Source organism: Pinus tabuliformis, chromosome 6 (genome assembly GCF_031772625.1).
Source record: "Pinus tabuliformis cultivar Carrire ecotype Pingquan chromosome 6, CPIR1, whole genome shotgun sequence".
Classification (NCBI taxonomy): domain Eukaryota; kingdom Viridiplantae; phylum Streptophyta; class Pinopsida; order Pinales; family Pinaceae; genus Pinus; species Pinus tabuliformis.
This window is the reverse complement of record NC_142292.1, coordinates 1,989,188,375-1,989,208,294: the sequence shown is the minus strand read 5'-3', so window position 1 is coordinate 1,989,208,294 and position 19,920 is coordinate 1,989,188,375. Positions and strand designations below refer to the sequence as shown.

Sequence of the window (19,920 nt, the reverse complement as noted above, 5' to 3'; positions counted from 1 at the left end):
AAAGTTTTGAAATGACTGATTTGGGTTATGTTCATTACTATATGGCATTGAAGTAACCCAACATCCAAAGTCCATATTTCTTTCTCAAAAGAAATACATTGGAGATTTGTTAAACAGATTTGGCATGACAGAGTGCAATCCTCTTACTACTCCAATGGAACAAAACTTAAAGCTCACATCTATTGAAGGAAAGGAATTTGAGGATGCAACAAAGTATAGACAACTTGTAAGAAGTCTCATCTACCTCACTACTACCAGACCAGACATTTCATTTGCTGTTGGAAGCCTCATCTACCTCACTACTACCAGACCTAACTTACAAGCATTCAATATAGTGAGATTATGATGGGTAGAGCACCATAATGAAGGCTATAAGTGGAATATAAATCTTCAATCCAATTTCCTATTATTTCATACATGACAACTTTGACATTAAAAAACCAAGACCATGGGTCATCATCTTTTAACTCTAAATTAAACACTAGCTCTAATTCTAATTTTAATTCACATAATTGTTTTAACTTCTTTAAAGAAACATAAGAATTTGTAATGAGAACCTTTGTGGTTCACTTCATCACTTATTGAGACAACAATCAAGAAATATGATTTATTCTATCTATTCATCAATATAGCTAGCTATTTGTCTAACATAAGCTTCTTAAGTCCATTGTTCTTCTCCACTTTATAAATGTCATATTACAAATAATTGAAAATTAAAGTGTGTTTACTTTTTTTGGACAACTCTTCATGATTTTTCCTTGCCAATCAGCAATAAATAATTCCATTGTTAGATATTTTTCATTAAGCTTAAACATATATTTAGTATAATAGATAAATAAATTTTAATTTTATTATCCAAAAAATATATTTATTCTTAGTAATTTCTATCTATCATATTTTAATATTTATAATTATTTGAAATTACAGAAAAGTTTTAGAATTATCTATTTAACAAATTTCAATTTAGTTTAAAATTAAATAAAATATTAATTCAAATTTATAACATCTAATTACATAATAATAAAAATTTTTTTTTTTTTTTATAAAAGTGCAATTATAAAATTTTTATATTTCTATCATATTTATACTAATAAAATTTATCCTAACTTTCGAGAAAAAAAAATGGAATAATGTAATTTGATTGCTATTTTTTCATTCTTGCTAGGTTAAAAATTAAGCATGCTAATAAGTGTGTAGTGATCGCTCTCCAATATCTTCTAGGATTCTGTTCGACCACCGGCAACAAATTCCAAAAATATTGCCGGTGAAAATTTCACGAGTCCTTTCGTCATATGCCAATGCACTTGTACATCTCAATGCGGCTTCTCTGATTTCGGAACTGTGTGAATTATTTGTTGCAACCTTTACCAGGCGTTCTCCTGTAACAATGTTCAAAACATCGATAGTACTACTATGGTTATCATTAGTACAAATCAAAATATCTTGTGCCCTGGTAATGTAAGGACCGTTAAAAAGACTACAAGATAGTTGGATTTCTTGGAATGTGAACAAAATATCCCCTTGTAGATTACAAACGTGAAGGCTGTTACTTATCGTATAACATAGAAACTGCTCTCTTTTATCGAGATAGTATGGGCAACACTGTACTTGAATTTCTGTTGTTTTTATAACTTCAGAGCTTTCAGAAGCTATATTGATGATTTGCATTGTCATTTGCATTTGTTGCAAAAGTAGCGTATCCCTGCCACACAGTGCAATGAACTCAACGTAATATTGAGGATACGAACTGAGAGAACTTTGTTTGCGGAGTCTCCCATCGAACTTAGAATAAATTTTGAATGATATTTCACTCGAAACATTATAATCATACATCACCATTTCGTTATTACAAGGAGATAAAAACTTAAAATGTAAATAAGCAGTGCCACTCTCATCTGGTATGGTAAACAACTTCTTGTACTCTTTCAATTCGAAAATTGTGAATAGTTTTTCCTGTTTATTATAAATCATTCCCCTGCAATTTCGAATATCAAAATCGCAATAATATATTGAATCCAAGGGGAAATGCCTTGTATATGCTGTAGTTTGTCCTGCTATTATCAATGAAATTGGAATACTCTTGAAAATTTTAGGAGCATACCCACCAACAACAATTAACAATGAATCATTATAATTATTGTAGCAGACAAAGTCCACTATATCTGGAGAACGCATTATTACAGGGCTACCATTATCGTCAGTAAGAGGTGCGATTTCTCCATCTGCATATCGTAGATATGGAATAAGATCATGTTTACCGTGGAGAACAAATATAATGTCGGCGGCTATCACAATGTCGCTTACAGAGGAGGCCTGCGGAGGGTTCTTGAATGCTTGTAGATGATATTCCGGAAATGTATTTGGGAGCAAAGCCTTAGTTTTCCCGATCAACTCTCGGGCTTTCAGGTTGTTAAAAACATTACCCGATGATGAATAATCGCTCGGCATATTTTCTTGAAGATTCTTTAGTTTGAGTCAGAGTGTGAGAAGAACTATTACAGAGAACGATATTCGTTGTACAATCCCCAAGTCAACGGAGTTTATGAATTCTACACTCTTTAAATACATAGATATTTCTTAAATGCATAGATATTTTAAAAGGTAAGGGTCACTTTTGAGCCGACGTGGCTCCGGTCGCAAAGACCTGAGCTTGCTACATACATAAGGAAAGCAGTATTGTGCATGAAAGGTTTGAATGCTTAGTATTCATATACATGTAACACCATAGTAAACATGTAACACCATAGTAAACAGAGGATGGTGAACTGAATTTCATGTCATTTTTTATGGAGTTTGTGAAGAGGAAAGTAGTATTTTGCATGAAAGGTTTGAATGCTTAGTATTCATATACATGTAACACCATAGTAAACATGTAACACCATAGTAAAAGGATGGTGAACTGAATTTCATGTCATTTTTTTGATGGAGTTTGTGAAGGATGTGCTTTTGGAAAGAATTTATAAGAAATTTTGGGGAGGTACATGCATGGAGGGCTTTCTCCCCATTGGAACTTATTCACAATGATATAATGGGGTCATTTTCATATATTTCTATAGCGAAAGGAAGATATGTACCCACATTCATAAATGATTCTTCCTGATACACATCCCTGCACTTTGGCAAACTCGAATTTGAAGTATTTGAGCATATGAATATTTTCAAAGTGCATGTAGAAAAGAAGCCTCGAAATATGATCAAGATACTCCATATAGCTAATGGGGGGAGTATCCCAAAAATTTGTCTAACATTTTTGTGATGAATGAGGAATCCAGTTGCAACACAAAGTTTCTTACACTTCACAGCAGAATGAGGTCGCTGAGAGGAAGAACACATCCTTGATAGAGATAACCAAATGAATGTTGCATGCAAGGTCCCTTTATTCCAAATTGTAGGATGAATCAATCATTGTGATTCATTCATACAAAATATATCAACTTACAAATTTTTTACATGAAAAACACATTTTGAATCATGGAGTGGCATGCAACCAAAAGTCACACATTTCTGCATTTCTCGATCTTGCACAAGGACCCATGATCCTTCAAAAAAGAGGTAATATTTGGAGCCTAATAAAAGAAAATAGATCATCTTTGTTGGATATCTAGATGGTATAAATGGATACAAATTGTTATATCTTTCAACAAAAGATATCTTCATTGAGGGGATTGTTTACTTCACTAACCAAACCAAACTTGGTTCCACTTCCCTCAAATTATAAGCTTGTTAAATGCAATTGGGTTTACAAGGCAAAGAAAGTAGTGAATGTACTTGTGAGCATATAAAAATCGTAATTGGTGCCCAAAGGCTTTTAGCAGGTTCAAGGCATCAATTGTGATAAAACCTTTAGTGGCCAAATTGAAATCTATTCATCCAACTCTTTCCATATAGAAGTGAAGAATATATTTGTTATAGTAATATAAGATAGGAAATTTACAGTGATAAACCATAACGGTATAAAAATAATTCATATTTAGTTTTCAGACTCAAGAATTCTCTTTACCGCTTCAAGCCAGAACCTAGAAAGTGGTATGCTAAAAAGGATTCCTATTTACTCTTTCAATGTTTCCTTTGATGTAAACCTTATTTAAATGTTTATATTCTAAGAACATCTCACTCTATATTTTTCATAGTGCTCTATGTTGATGATCTACTAATCACAAGTAGTTTGGCCTAAGTCATTGATATAGTAGAAACCACTTTGCATGAGATAAGGGTTTGTCACACTTCTTTCTTGGACTACAAATAAACCAAAATGGTTTAGGGATAAAATTTTTAAAGAGTATGCAAGAGATCTATTGCTTCATTTTCACATAACCAATTGCAAGCCAATAGCTACACCTTTCTTATAGGGGGTACACCTTGAGGATAGAAAGGATATATATTTGGTTGATTGCACCATGTATATACAACTTGTGCAGAGTCTCCTCTATCTCACTCACTTTCTTCGGGATCTTTCATATGAAATAGGAAAAGTTTCCATATACATACAATAGGAACATGAGCTGCAATGGAAAGCTATCAAGCACATACTCATATCTATCCAGACGACAATCAACTATGGGATTCATTATGCAACAAGAGTACTTTGGATCTCATTGGCCACACTAATTCAAATTGGGTTGTTGATAACATTGATCACAATTATGCTTCAGTATATGTTCTCAATTTGGGTTCCAACCCCATTTGTTGGTCTATCAAAAAGAAATCCATGATTTTTTTATCATCCAAAAAGGCCAAATTTAGAGGTGCACTTAATATTTCCATTCAAATCATTTGGTTGCAAAACTTCCTCACTAAGTTAGGTATCATATTCCATCATCTAACTAGCATCTAATGCAACAATCAAAGAGCACTAAAGTTTTGCAAAGATCCACTACAATGACAAAACACATCGAGATACACAGGCACTACATTCGAGAATTGGTACATGATGGGGTCATCAACTTGCAGTACTATCCCACTTCTAAAAGGACTAGCGACATCTTCACAAAGACTTTCATTGAGAAAAACTTTCACATTTTGGAAAAAAATTCCTCTAGGTGAAGAACACAACCAAAACAATGTGTTAGTTTCATTCACAACCTATTCACATCTCTCTAGATTCACAATTAGAAGTAAACTTGTTGTTAGAGCACCTTTTCCATATCCTAATTGATGACTTCTTCATTGAGATTGTTGATAGCAGGAAGATGCTCTTGGATATTTGTAGCCAAGAGTAATATGGTCGCTATTTAGGGGTTGATCATTTAGATTAGGACCTTAGGGAACAACCCTCATCACAATTGTAGGTTTGTTTAGATACTGACATATAGCTCGAAACATTTAGAGATAAGAGCATGGTATGTTAGTTGAAGGTAGAGAGAAACATGAAATAGAGGGATATTCCTACTTTGTTTGATTTATTGTCAGCATTTAATAGGTACTAAATATTTTTTACATTTTCTTATGCTTAATTTTATGGTTGTTTGTTTAATTGTTGCTTGTAGATCCGCCTGTATAGAAAATACATGGTTGTCTCGACATGGCGCAAACGAGCCCACGAACAATAATCCTGTGCTGAACAATAATCCCGTGGTAGTTACAATTTTTAATCTAACTTTGCCATTTCTGTTTTCTAATGTGATTGCTTTTTTTGCCATTTCCATTCTCTAATGCCTCTATTGGTATTTTGGTAATTTAGAAGACGGGATTTTTGTGGACAAGATTATTTTAAAGTAGAGATAAATGAGATAAATGAGATATCGTAAAGTAGGCACCATGGTTTACTAACCAAGTTTGTAAAAGGATTTAAGACTCAATCCTCGTTCTAAATCACTTGGTTCACAAGGTTTAGAAATCTGCAAAATGTCAATGATGATATTACTAGATAAAAAATTTTAAAATGTCTAAATTTTCAAGGCACTGTGTTTTATTCACCATACTCCTTAATGACGTTTACTACTATTCTATGAAAGTAATGACATTAGAATATCAACAATTCTTTTGCTAAAAAAATTTCCATTATAGGAAAACATTAGTTGAGGTAATGAAACATAATATTATATAATATATAAGTTTGATCGTATTCTGTTAAAATGAAAAGCAGAAGGTCTATATTGAGGAGGAGAAAGATATTGTGTGATTCGCAGGAATACATTCCTAAACATGACAACCCAACACTTTCTAAAATATAATAAGGATTCAGAAAGATTGGGATAAAAATAAATTTTTGAGACTTTTAAAAAGACTGTAAATTGAATATTATAATATGAAGTTTTATTCAAAATGCAGAATTAGATGAGCAACTTTTTATTTATATGTCAAATATTTATGAGAAATGATAGGTGGAAACCCCTCTGAACATACTTATGAATTCTTCGACTTCCTTCCCATCTATTTACTGCCTAGCTAGTTTATGCCCTTCTGAAAAAAAATGCTCTATTTTAGCAACCAAAGATATACATCCTACATCCATATTCACTTATGTCCATTAGATTGATACATACCTCTAAGTACCTTGTTTCGACGTTTTGCTAACTTGCACTTATTGAACTAACAAATCTACTTAAACCCAAGTTTATTAAATTAAAACCTCTATCCCATTTTCCATATAAAAAAGGCTTCTCAACATAAGATTATAATACAAAGAGAAACTTTATTTTGTAAATGAATATGAGAAGTGAAACCAAGGATCTTTTCTATTATGCTATTTAATTCCAATCATATCTTCGTTGAAAACAAATTTTTTATCCCTTTAGCTTATTTTTGGATTTTAGATGTGAATAATAATCCTATGAGCATAATATTCTAATTTAGAAAGTGGTTGTATATTGTAAATAAAGATTGAAAGAAAAAAGAGATGATACATAATATTGCATGACAATTTCGCTTGCATTCAACACTATCGCTACTCCTGCACCATATGTACTCCACTCGTTGAATGACTCCCATAGATCACCAATACCAAAGAAGGGCATGGATTCAACTTCAGAATCCCTCCATCATCATCATGATGTGTCAAACCCTCTCAACACCGCATCAGTCTCACTGCCTATCTCCTTGTTAGTCTAATTTATGGAGTTGAATTAGAGCATCTATTTTACATATCAATCTGGGTTGGTAGACTTAGAAGAAAACCAAATTTTATAGAATCTTAGATCAAACTAGTGTAGGAAGTATTTGTTTAGATAAAAATAATGGAAATTCATATTACAAATATAAATTACTGAAAAGAAAGCATTGAAATTCAGATCTATAAGAAAAAGTCTTGTGAATATTTATGGAGCATAACTAACAAGGAAGAGGCTCTAACTTAGAGGTCCTCATTATCCCTATTCCAACAAGATCAGTTCCACCATAAAGCATATCATAACCAAAGCAGTAAAGATCATAAACACAATTTCCATTTCAATTCTTAATCTAGAAGGAAGAGGATCTAACTTAGATGTCTTGGTTGACCTTCCCTACTTAAATCAATTATTGAAAGGAAATCATTCAAAAACATAAATAAACATGGAATATTATGAATCTATTCAGAAAATATTCACAACAAACTATAAAGGAAACAACAATCCAAAATATTCACAATTATACACAAAATTACACTACATTGTACCTAGCTCAGAATGGGGGCCCTCCACACTTTCTTGGTACACTTCAATACTTTGTTATTAATGAATTGAAGTTATGTTTTCGTTGTATCTTTCTGTTTCTTTTCATATCTATATTCATTTTCTTCCTTCATAAATCTGGATATGTGGTATCAAAGCAGTCTGCTCTTTCTCTATTTGTTTATGCATGTCCCCAATGAGACCAGGGTATAAGGTGTTAAGGCTTGAATTCGGTTGGACCTTTTAAAGACTGGCCTCGCCAATCCCGATGGCCTCCCATGGCAGAAGAAAATAAATATGATTGTACTTGTACATAATAAGGATGGGACCTAGAGGCTCCACATTGATTATCGGGCACTAAACAAAATCACTCTGACAAACAAGTATCCAATGTCGTGAATTGATGACCTTCTTGACCAACTCAAGGAGGCAATGTATTTCAGCAAGATTGATCTGAAGTCTAGCTATCACCGTGTTCAAATAGATTCCATAGGCATATGGAAGACCACATTCAAATATAAGGAGGGCCTTTTTAAATGGTCATGCCTTTTGGGTTTACAAATGCCACTACAACTTTTATGAGGTATAACGATGACACATTATGACCCTTCAGCAACTCATTCATCGTTTTATATCTAGATGACATTCTTATATTCAACAAGAGTTTGTAAGAACACTTACAACACATTTGACAAGTCCTTCAACCCTAGGTCAACACAAACTATGTGCCAACCTGGAGAAACGAACCTTTGGCATGAGCTAGGTCCAATATCTGGATTAAATCATTGATGAGAAAGGCATACATGTGGATCCAGCTAAGATCCAAGTCATTCAGGATGGGCCAGCCGCAACCACTCTAATAGATCTTCACATTTTCTTCACCCTTGCCAATTTTTATCGGATGTTCGCATTGGGATTCTCTCATATCACTTGGCCATTGATTAAAGTTACCAAGGGCAAAGTGAAAGAAAAAAATTTATGGTTTGAGTCCCAACAAAAGTCGTTTAATGATCTGAAGCACTGCGTCTTCTCTGCATAAGTACTCACATTTTAGACCTACAACAACCATTTGAAATTGAGACAAATGCCTCTAACTATGCTATTGAAGCATCTCTTACCTAGCAAGGGCACTCGATTGCCTATCAGAGTGAGACACTTTTCGACATAATTTGGAAATACCCCACCTACAATAATGCGATGCATTCCAACATGTAGGCTTCTCGATAATGGAAACATTACATTCTAGTGAAGGAGATAGTCATCCACATATATCACTGACCACTGTACTTTATACAAACCTAAGGGAAGTTGCAAAATGATAGACATCAAAATTGGTCCATATGTCTACAACAATTCCATTTGAATATAAAATACAAGAAGGGTAGTACCAATAATGTTTTATATTACCTCAGATGGTCACCTCTTGTAGCACTAACCACTGTTCTAAACTCTTGTGGCCATGCGACCTTTGGATGGCAGCAACTATATAAAAATGATTATGAGTTTTATACCCCACACCAGATTCTAGTTTATGGCAAGCAAGCTCCAAACTTCCACCTCCAAGATGCATTATTATGCTACCTAGGCCACCTATGTGTTCCTTTAGATGAGTGTGCCAAGATGATTTGGTAGACGCACCACAGTAAGATTGCATGACATTTTGGTGTCGATAAAACTATGGCCATACTACAGAAGTAATTTTTATTGCCCAAATCACCAACAGGATGTTGGAAAATACATCAAATCTTGCACTACATATACCATCACCAAGCCAACTATTAAGAAGCAAGGATTGTATAATCCTCTGCATACTCTTAACTGGCCCTGGGAATCCATCTCCATGGAATATATCTCCCACTTTCCTTCTACCAAACCTGGCAATGACTATGTATTTGTGGTCGTTGACAAATTTTCTAAGATGACCATATTGGTTACGTGCACGAAGAGTATCACAACAGACGCCACTGCCAAACTCTTCTTTGAACGAGTATGGGCACATTATCGGGTCCTGTATACCATTATATTAGATTGGGATAGAACTGGTTGAACCTTTGCAAGACCAACCTTTCTAACCTCAATATCTTCATTGGAGGAAGAAAAGAAAGGAAAGGGAGTAGGAGATCCTTTCAAAATATTGCTCGAAGAAGCCCTCGAGTGATAGACGAACACAATGATGAATAGTGTTTCCCAAAACCTTTGATGGATAACCACCAACAACGCATTTTCATCCAACAACCACTTCAGAGGGGTCACCCCCTTCAAGTTACATGTAAAATTTGATATCCCTATATTCAAAGGTCAAATAGATGTAGATTTTATATATAAAATGTTGAATCTACTCGAAGGGTACTTTTCAGTCCATAGCTTCTTCCATAGGGAGAAGATTACTTTTGCATTGCTTAAGGTTGCTCCCGATGTCAAGGACTGGTGGGAAACTTCATTAGGGGAATTTTGGGGTCTAAAATGGGCCTCCTAAGTGAATTATAAAATAATACTAGAAATAATAAAATAATATTAGATTACATCATCAAATTTTAGAGGGAAGAAAGAAAAAACTATTTTTTCAACTCGTACTTTCAACTTATCTCCCTATGGGTTTACTCAAATTTCAAGCAGGAACACTCATTGGATGAAAAATTTTATTCCTCATCCAAGGAGTACCCATATTTCATACTTTTGATGGACTCTCCTACACAAAAAATGAGAAATATATGAAAAATGTGACTACAATAACGTTTTTTCATGTATTTCTTAGTTTTCGTGTAGCAGGGTTAATCGAAAGTATACAACATGGGTACTCCTTGGATGAAGAATTAAATTTCATCCAACAAGTACTCTCACTTGAAATTTGAATAAAACCTTAGGGATATAAGTTGAAAATACGATTTGAAAAATTAGTTTTATTATTTTATTATTTTTTAATCCTTTTACTTTTTTACTCCAAAAATGGTGAATCATCCCCCATGGTTGACATCATCATCTTGAATCCTATCAGTTCTTATAAATTTTATTTTGGTTGTACATTTTTCTGAGGAGGCCCATTTTAGACCTTAAAATTCCCTTAGTGACTATGGTAAAAGGGCCTAGGAACCCTCTTCAAACTCTTTACAAGACGTTGTCAAGGAAAAATATTACCCCATGGAGAGCTATGAGGACAAGTACATACAATGGACCACACTACGACAGGAGAGGGACCAAGATGTGCATGATCTCACAAATAGTTTTCATACTCTATTTACAAAGTTGGGTATCAAATACTTTGAGTGACATCTAGTGCTCAGGTATTGCAGTTGTCTACAAAAATACATTCAAGAAGAAATGATGTTTCTGGACATTTCCTTGGTTGGTGCAACATACTAATATGCTAACAAGATTAACCAAAAATTTAAACAAAAGAAGCACAACCTTGGATCTTCAAATTAGAAGCAGGGAAAGAGCACATCCAAACCATAGAAAAAGGGATAAAGCCAAGGTGGGGTAACCAAGGACAACATGTCAAAGCCCCAAGCAAAGAATAACAGCACCAAGACAAAGAAGGACATAAGAAAATGGTGTGAATTCCATAAATTCCCCACTCACAACACAAATGAGTCTCATGCCAAGCATCCATTGGTGGTCGATCTTGTTATAGACATATTTGGGCACTGCAACCCCAATCACATATGTCAATAAACCAAGGGCTCTCAAACCCCTAAAAGTGTTGTTTTATACCCTAAAGGATCAAGGTCAACTGATAACATCATTTCCCAAAAGTTCTCCCTGAAAAAGTGCTCAGTCAAAAATAGACCATATAGACTGCTCCATGCTGAGGATGCGATGCATCTTACCTACTACATAGAAAGGGTGTGATGCATACCAAAAATACCTTTTGTAGGGTGTGATGAGTGAGAGAAAACAAATGACAGAGGCAGTTTGCTAGGTGGAAACTCAGAGAATCTTCTAGAAACTGCTCATATGACACTTGCCTCTCTAAATTCGCCCAGGGATGAGTAACAAATCATGAAATCTCCAAGTGGAACTAAGAACTATCAGTGAAATGACACTAATCAAAACCCCAGAAGCTGACTCAACCCCTACAAATATCTATATATGGATCCCTCATCCTAGAGATCCAAAGGCTGTAATTTTGTAATTTGTAAGGAAGTGTTGTTGGTTTCTCTTTGAAACATTGTATTGTTGGGTGATCTTGCTTTTCAGGAGGTGAAGAGGGCTTTCATGTTGGGAGGATGATGCTGGATCAGATAGTTAGGTTGTAATCCTCTCTTCTACTACTTCTATCAATAAATCTATTTGATTTTTCCTCCATATACTTGTATATTTCTGAATCTCGTATTTGTGTATGCATTTGTATGGTTAATGTACATCTGATTCTACATTGTTTATGGTTATAGATCTCTATGCTTTGATGTTATTTTTCTACTTTTACTCTATAGGTGTTCTTTGAAGTGGGACAAGTCAGAAAGGATTGGTGAAGCTCTATCAAAGGAGAGAGGAAACAAGCAAGGAGCCAAGCGAAAGACTGAGTTTGGTACTCTCTAATTCTCTCTCATCTATCTCTCATAAAGGAAAACACAAGCTACTTTAAATTTTCTATTTCTAAGATAGCTACCCATCTTAGCAGGACTAGTAGCTTTGAATGGACAGTTGTTTTCCCTGAAACAAAATGGCGACTCTGTTGGGGATCAAATAGTTTGTTTTCTTTGTTTATTGTTTTCTTTATAAACTGCAGATAGAGCCTGAAGTTAGCCAACTAGCCTTCGAAACGCCTTTGCTATGCAATTGCGAAGTAGACAAACGCTGCTTCACTCAATCTCTGAGTTGCTTTATGAACTGAACATCTGACTTACAAAGCATCCTAAGTGCCCTTGTGATAGCTGATAGCCTCATCAGATCCTACCCTTATGCTTTTTGTTTATTGTCCATCATTACTCAGCCTAAATCTTTGAACTTAGCTGCAAGTTTTGAGCAGAAACCATGCTCAGTTTCGTTCCTTGGCCCATCACAGTGTCTGTAACTATGCAACCTAGATACATCGCACCTCTCGTGTGTTGTAGGTGAGCTGCATCCCTGTTTCCCTATGTTGCATGTGTGATGATTGAGTAAACTGTGTTTTCTTCTCTGAAATTTGGTTTTTTCTCCTTCTTTTAAACTTTATTCAGTAGTTTTGTTGTTCATGATCAGTACCTTCTTGCTATAACCACCTTCCTTCACATTATTTCAACCTCCATCAGTTAGGAATTGTAAATGTTTTTTGTGTATTTGTAGATCATTTGCAATCCTCCTTTGTCGAAACTAGTTTAATCGAACTATCGTTTTGGATGCAAGTGTTGTAATTGTCATTCTGAATCAAAATAAGAGTGTCGTAAAGTCTTCCTCTTCTAGATAGTTGATTGTACTTTTGTCATTATACTTGATTTTGAAATTATTAGTATTTCAAGTGTCGAAAATAGTTTTAAATTCGAAATCGAAAAGTGTCGTCTTAGTCTTCCTTTCGTTTTGAAAAGAAAAATTGTTAGTACTATCGCTTTGAAAGAAAATAGTTTAGATCTGTAATTAGCATTCTTTTTGTCATTCACACATTAAGAAAGCGGAAAACAAATACATGCATGTGCATTTGCATTTTGACTGCTTACAAAATTTGATTTAGGAAAGTGCACTTAGTGTGTGCTCTATGCTCTCTGCTGAAAGAAAAAATCATTATCTTCTTTCCTTTGCAGCTAGGATTTTCATTGTTAAAAGAACATAAAGGACTGTTTATCATTTCAGATTGCATATTTAGGAATTTCACATTGACATCACGCGGTGAACCTTGAAAGACAAACTTATAAGCAAGATCAACTCTAAAATAAACCTCAATGAACATAAAAATGCTTTGGAATCTAACATAACACATCTAGAAGTATAGGCTAGAGACGTGTTCCGACGTCGTAAAACCTGGTAACTATCGTTTTCATTGAAGGTTGGGTGATTCCTCCTCTTTGATATGACAAGTGCCAGTACGAACGTGTGCTCCCTGTACCGTTGTATATATTGGGAGACCATAATAGGCTGATATCCTTTATCCTTAGGAAGCCGTGTCTACCACCCTATTGATCGTAATGCACTGAACACAGCATTAGGTAAGATTTACTGTTGTACATAAGTCCTTGGTAATTTCTCTATCATGTATCACCAGGGTGTATTTTGCAGTTTTACAATCGATTTGGTAAACCCTCTGTCTAGACTTCCAGAGTAGTCACTTTCATTCCTTTTCGACTCCTTAAAAGAAAAGGTCCATCTGAGCACTTGTCACTTCAGGCTCATTAAAAATTGAAGGTGACTAGAGTCACCTTTAGCTTTTTCTCGACTCTTAAAAATTGAAAAAGCAAGTTGCATCAAAGTGTCTTAAAATTCATTTTTCCCCTTTAAATTTTGAGTTGATCAAGTAATCCGAAATCGTGGAAGAAATTCAATCAAAAACCTGTTGTTCACGGAGACTAGCGAGTCAACCGTCTTTGACCCTAGAAACGAAACCATCTCGGGCAAAGCGGTATCTTTTAATTGAGTCCAGTTCACCTGATTTATTTGAAACTTGCATTTCAACATCTTCAGAGACTACAGTTACTCCAGTTATCTCTAGAACATCTGCCTTTACAGAAGAAGTTCTGTAGTTACAAGAGGACATCAGAACTGATCCTAGTGTAATGGTAGATGCCTCTATTCGTGAAGCAGCTCCACCTAGGACTGATCAAGAAACTAAAGTTCACTTACCTGAACATCTGGAAGTTGAATTCCAGAATTCAGAAGGTGTCACCCCTCTAATATCTGTTATTGCAGAAGCTACACTTTCTTCGGCTCCAGAAAATTTTTATGGACCTAACGGTCTACCTCTTCCACCTGGATTGATTGCTATAGAAGAAATCGTGGAGGATCTTCCATCCAATACCCCATTGCATTTTGGAACTGGGATCCACCTATATTCTTCTACCATAGAAGTTAGTTCTTTTGATCAGCCTTCATCGCAAGTTCCTGTCGAATCTCTAGGAAATCTCTTGGATAGACTCAATATGTCTGAACAACCATCGACATCTAGGACTATGTCCTCTAATACAGCAGCAGCAGAACTTCCTGCCTGTACTCCAATAATGTTCACTGGTATACCATCTGTCCCAACTAGTTCTCAACCACTACGTGGAATCCACCCAGGGACTGTTTCGACAACATCATCTATTTGTTATGAAACCAACTCAAGAAAAGATAGAAAAGAGAGATCAACGCCTTAGAATTCAGCCTCTTCGAGGGGCCAACCTCCTTTACATTACATAAATGAACAATTCTTGGATGATACAAATGACAAAACCTCCTTTCTATATATAGGAGTCTAAGGAGTCACAATATAATCCAGCCGACCTAACAATAATAATATAAAGCCACAAAAATAACAATAGAGGGATTCTATGGGGCACAGAAATAACAATATGGGGGTAATAGGGGCACAACAATATATATAAGGGGTATAACTACAATAGTAATGGGGTAATTACTAATATTATAGGGACCCAACATGCCCCTCTCCTTCAAAAAAGTGTTGTCCTCAACGCTTGAGCAGTTCTGGGTACTTCTGCATAAAATTCTCATCCTCCCATGTGGAATCTTCAGCGGATAAGTTCTTCCACTTGATAAGATACTCTGAAATTGATCGATTTCATAGCTGTCGAGTTCTTGTTTCTGTGACTGCTTCCGGTTCCAATATAATTTTTCCTTCCTCGTCAAGTTCTGGCAATATTGTTTGAACTGGGAGCTTGTCTCCTATGACCTTCTTTAAACATGAAACATGGAAAACCGGGTGCAATCGAGAAGCTGCAGGAAGCTCCAATTTGTATGCCATAGTACCAATCTTTTCCAACACCTTGTACGGACGATAATACTTTGGTGATAATTTATTATCCTTCTTAGCTTGCTTTAGGGACATTTGCTTATATGGTTGTAGCTGTAGGAATACCCAATCACCTACATCAAAACTTTTTTCACTGCGATGTTGATCTTCCTGTTGTTTCATTCTATTTTGTGCCAACACGAGGTTATCCTTTAAGAGTTGGAGGACTTGTTGTTGATGTTCGATGTGATGTTCCACTGCCTGAACCTTAGAATTTTCTCTTAAATATGATGTGATTGATGGTGGTTGGTACTCATAAAGTGCCATAAATGGGGTCATTTTTGTTGCTGTATGGAAGGAAGTGTTATACCACCATTCAGCCAGAGGCAACCATTTGACCCATTGTGTCTGTTTATCAGATACAAAGCAACGAAGATATCCTTCCAAACATATGTTTACTATCTTAGTTTGCCCATCATATTGAGGATGATAAGATGAGCTATGAGCTAACTGAGTACCTGTTAGAGTCGGTCTTGTCGCCCTCCATCAGCGATCAAAGCTCTTTGCATTTGCATAAGTAGGTGTCTCATCAGTGTCAATTTATGCATCCCATTAGGCATGCCATAACCCTGATGGAGGAGTTGGTGTCTTTGTCCCCCTCTTGCATTGCTAGATCAAGTCATTTCAGTCCTTAGTCACTTTCAAGCTTGTCTTGTTTTGTCTTGAGGTCAAATTCTGAGGTCTAGGGTTTTGGTCAAGATGGTTTACAAGGTCATGTCTCTGAAGGTCAATAAGTGCTCAGCAAGCCAGAGGGATGATTTTAAAGGTGTTTCTTCGCAAAATTCTATCTTGTACAGTAAATTTCCACCTTGGATTTAAAAACCCTGTTTTTAAAGCCAAGGTCATTTTTCAAATTTTTGTAAAAAGTGATGAAATTTCAAAAAACTTCCAAAGGCAGCATGTAACCCTGGCTCCCTTGCCAAGATCCCTCAGATGATATCCCTGCAAAAAGTATCGAGCAAAAGCATTAAATGAGTCAATTTCAGGACAAAGGAAACCAAAATGGTCAATTTTATAAAGTGTCAAAGAGAAACATTATAAAGTGGGTTTGGGCATGAAATTATTTCAAATCAAAGCTATAAAGGCGCAATCTTCCTCCATCGACCCTCATTGTGCATCCAAGTTACTTGCAAGAGTGATTGAGTGAAAGTTTGAGTGAATTTGGGAGCTGGACAGGCGCGCGACCCGTCAGGCCAGGTGCGCGACCCGTCAGAGGCGCGCGACCCGTCAGCAGTGTTCTGGCAGTGTAATTTTTCAACGGGCACGACCCGTCAGTCGCGCGCGACCCGTTGGGTGAAGCGCGCGACCCGTCACTGCCCTCCTTACCAAACCGACTGCAAATTTATCCAAGGACCCTCCGAAATCGCCAAATTGCCTAAGGTAGGCTCTCCAACTTAAGAATGGTTGCTTGTTATGGTCAATGGGAATCTTAATTGCATTTTTTAAAGGATCTCCATGTGCAAGAGAAAAGCTCCATGTTGCTGCATTTTAAATTTGTAAAATATGCCTAGGGTTTTATGCTTTTTGAAAGGTATTCCCCTTGTAATCATTTTCTCCATTTCCCATGTCATTTTCCTTATCTTTCTATATAAATTTCCCTTTTAAATTTGTAAAGAAAAATCCAAACCCTACCCCTCTTCCCTAAAAAATGAAAAATTAAGCCCTAACCCTATCTCTCATTACCCATGTAAACAATGTATATAATGATGCATATGCAATGATTTTTGCAATGTTTTTCCCTTAAATCCATATTTTATATATTTATTCCCATTTTCCCTTTAAAAGTGTCCCTCCCCTAACATTCCCTTCATGCTCCTTGTCCCCCTTGAAACAACATACCAATCAGCATTTTACAAAGCAGAAACAGCAGTACATTTTGGCCACTCTGCTCCTTAAACAATGTCAGAAACCGAAACCTATGAGCAGAGTGATGACCACGCATCAGCTTCAGAGATTGAGATACAGAGGAGGCCTCATAAGGGTTGAAAGGGTGGTCATCATAGGCGAGAGGAGCCCACCTCTTTGACCGATTTACAAGCTTGTCCTATGGCAGTCGCATGTTTCCAGTACATGTCTTGCTATGAGTTTTGTGAGAGGATCTCTCGGATTCAGCACCACAAAGAGTTGGCTCGCCTATTTGTTTTACACTTGCATGATGGACATGTCAACCTTGTCGGGGTGAACTTTACATTGACACCTGAGGTGATTGCACAGGCCACAGGGATACGTAATGTCGGAGAGGTATGGAATAAGCGCAAGGTGCTGGACAGTGTTCATTTTGAGCCTTTCGTTAGACCAGCACTCATGAGACACTTGACAGGAGTGTTTCCCTTCAGATTTTTCAGGAGTGAGTATGCTCCCATGATGAGGCTCATCATGCTCTATTTTACCTGTGAGGGCAGATTTTCACAGGTATATTCATACCATATTCGCCTCTTGATGCACTTCACCCGAGTGAGGATGATGAACATCCCTGTTTTCTTCTATCAGAACATTGAGAAGATGGTGTCCATGATGCAGAGGAAGAGCCCAGCACAGCAGTACAGGAGCCTTTACCATTATGGTTTGATTCAGCTAGTGGTATTACATCAGTTGGCTTAGCAGGGCATCTCATGGGAGGAGTTCATCTCTCGTGAGTTTTTCACAGCACCATCACTGCCACATCCTGAGGTTATTCACGAGGAGGGAGGACCATCACAGCAGCATGACATCCCCGTCACTAGACATGTTAGCTCCTCACCTTTGGTTACTTATCAGAGAGGCCAGAGGGCCTTATTTGCAGCAGCTCGGCGAGTACTTTCTCCACAGCATGTGGAAGGGGTCTCGCCTTCTTCATCGGCTCAGCGAGTGTTATCTCCACATCAGGTGGAAGGGGCCTCGTTTTCTTTAGCAGCACAGGTACCAGGGAGGGGCAAACAGCCCAAGATTGATGAGGGACCATCAGGTGTTACGGATATAGAGCTTATTGATCTTGATGTCAGTTCTCCTAGCCGAGAGTCAAAGGAGATCATTCAGCACCTTAGAGCTGAAAATGATGCCTTGCAGAGGAGATTAGAGGGGGCACAATGGACCATCACATATCTCGAGCAGCGCAACAAACAGTTGGAGGATGAACAAGCTCTTGATGAGTTGTGGAGGATTCGTAGTGACCGCAATTTGAACCGGAGGAGACCCGGTGATCTATTGCCCGCTGAGCAAAATTCCATGCTCATTCGGGTAAATGCACACTTGGAGAGGCTGTTGGCTAGGGCCAACCAAGAGAAGAAATTTCTGAGGAACATGAAGAACCATTATTGGGCAAGAATGCACGTGTGCAAGGCAAAAATGAAGATGTTCCAAAGGCGGTTGGCCAAGGCTCAAAAAAGGAGAAAGAGGCCCGATCCCCTTCATATCTTGGCCGAGGCTTCACTGAAGAACCAAGGCACTAAATATCCTATCCACAGCACAAATCCCAAGAAATTTTGAGCATTTTGGGTAAATTCTGGTTTTTTCAGGCAATTTACAGGTTTTCTCCATTAACGGGTCTCACCCCCCACGCGACCCTTCATCATGGCAACTCCATTTTGCAAAAACTCAGCATTTCCAGTTTTTTCATGAGAAGTTACATATGGTCATCAATGGACTTGAGATTTTATGAAGTTTTGGGCCTCCAAACAGTCAAAAAACAAGCAAAAAATGACTTTCTGCCACATTTTTGAGTTGCAGAAAGCAGTCTTGGGAGATTGCAATTTTGGAGGGGCAAATGACAACCAATTTCAGAAATTCCAGTTGGGTTTGAAAGTAGACTCATAGACCTTTCCAACAAGCCTACGCTTGCTCAATTTGGACACTTGGAAGTGCCCCAAAAGTGGTCTCAAAGGCGCACGACCCGTCAGGAAGAGGCGCGCGACCGGTCATGCAAACTTCTCCAGATTTCAGTGTACAGCTCAGAAAAACGCAGTTTGACCCTGTTTGACTTTTTGGGGTGGATTATTATCCTATTTGATGTAATTAATGTACTTTTATGACACTTTTGCTCTTATGTACCTCTTCTAGAAGATTCATTCATGAAAAAGGTGAAAATTAAATGAATGAATTGGTTTCCTAGCTTATAGAGGCAAGTTGTTTTGACTGCCTAGTTTGTAGTGCTTAGTTTAGAAGTGGTTGAAACAGCTCCTAGGATAGTGAGCTCGACCCATGGAGGCAGGGAAAGAGGTTAGATGATCTATATTATGTACTTTCTTGTTCATTTTCATGGTTGGACTCTTGAGGGAGAAACTATCATTGTATTATTCACTGTATCTCTGCAATTTTTGGCTAAGGAAGACCAGGGTTTTGCAGTCCTTTTTGGGATTCTTGTGGTTACATGTATTGATGGTGTGTTTCTCTATGTACCTGTAGGTGTGTTATGTGAATCATTTCCTTTCTTTTCCTTCT

The 19,920-nt window shown here is 36.8% G+C and overlaps 1 protein-coding gene across 1 annotated transcript; it reads right to left on the bottom strand.

Annotated features, from left to right (window-relative positions):
• Positions 1–1,182: 1,182 nt before the first annotated feature.
• LOC149267203 (uncharacterized) lies at positions 1,183–2,448 on the bottom strand. Its single transcript, XM_089410477.1, has one exon. The coding sequence runs from the start codon at positions 2,446–2,448 to the stop codon at positions 1,183–1,185; it is 1,266 nt and encodes a 421-aa protein (XP_089266603.1).
• Positions 2,449–19,920: the final 17,472 nt, after the last annotated feature.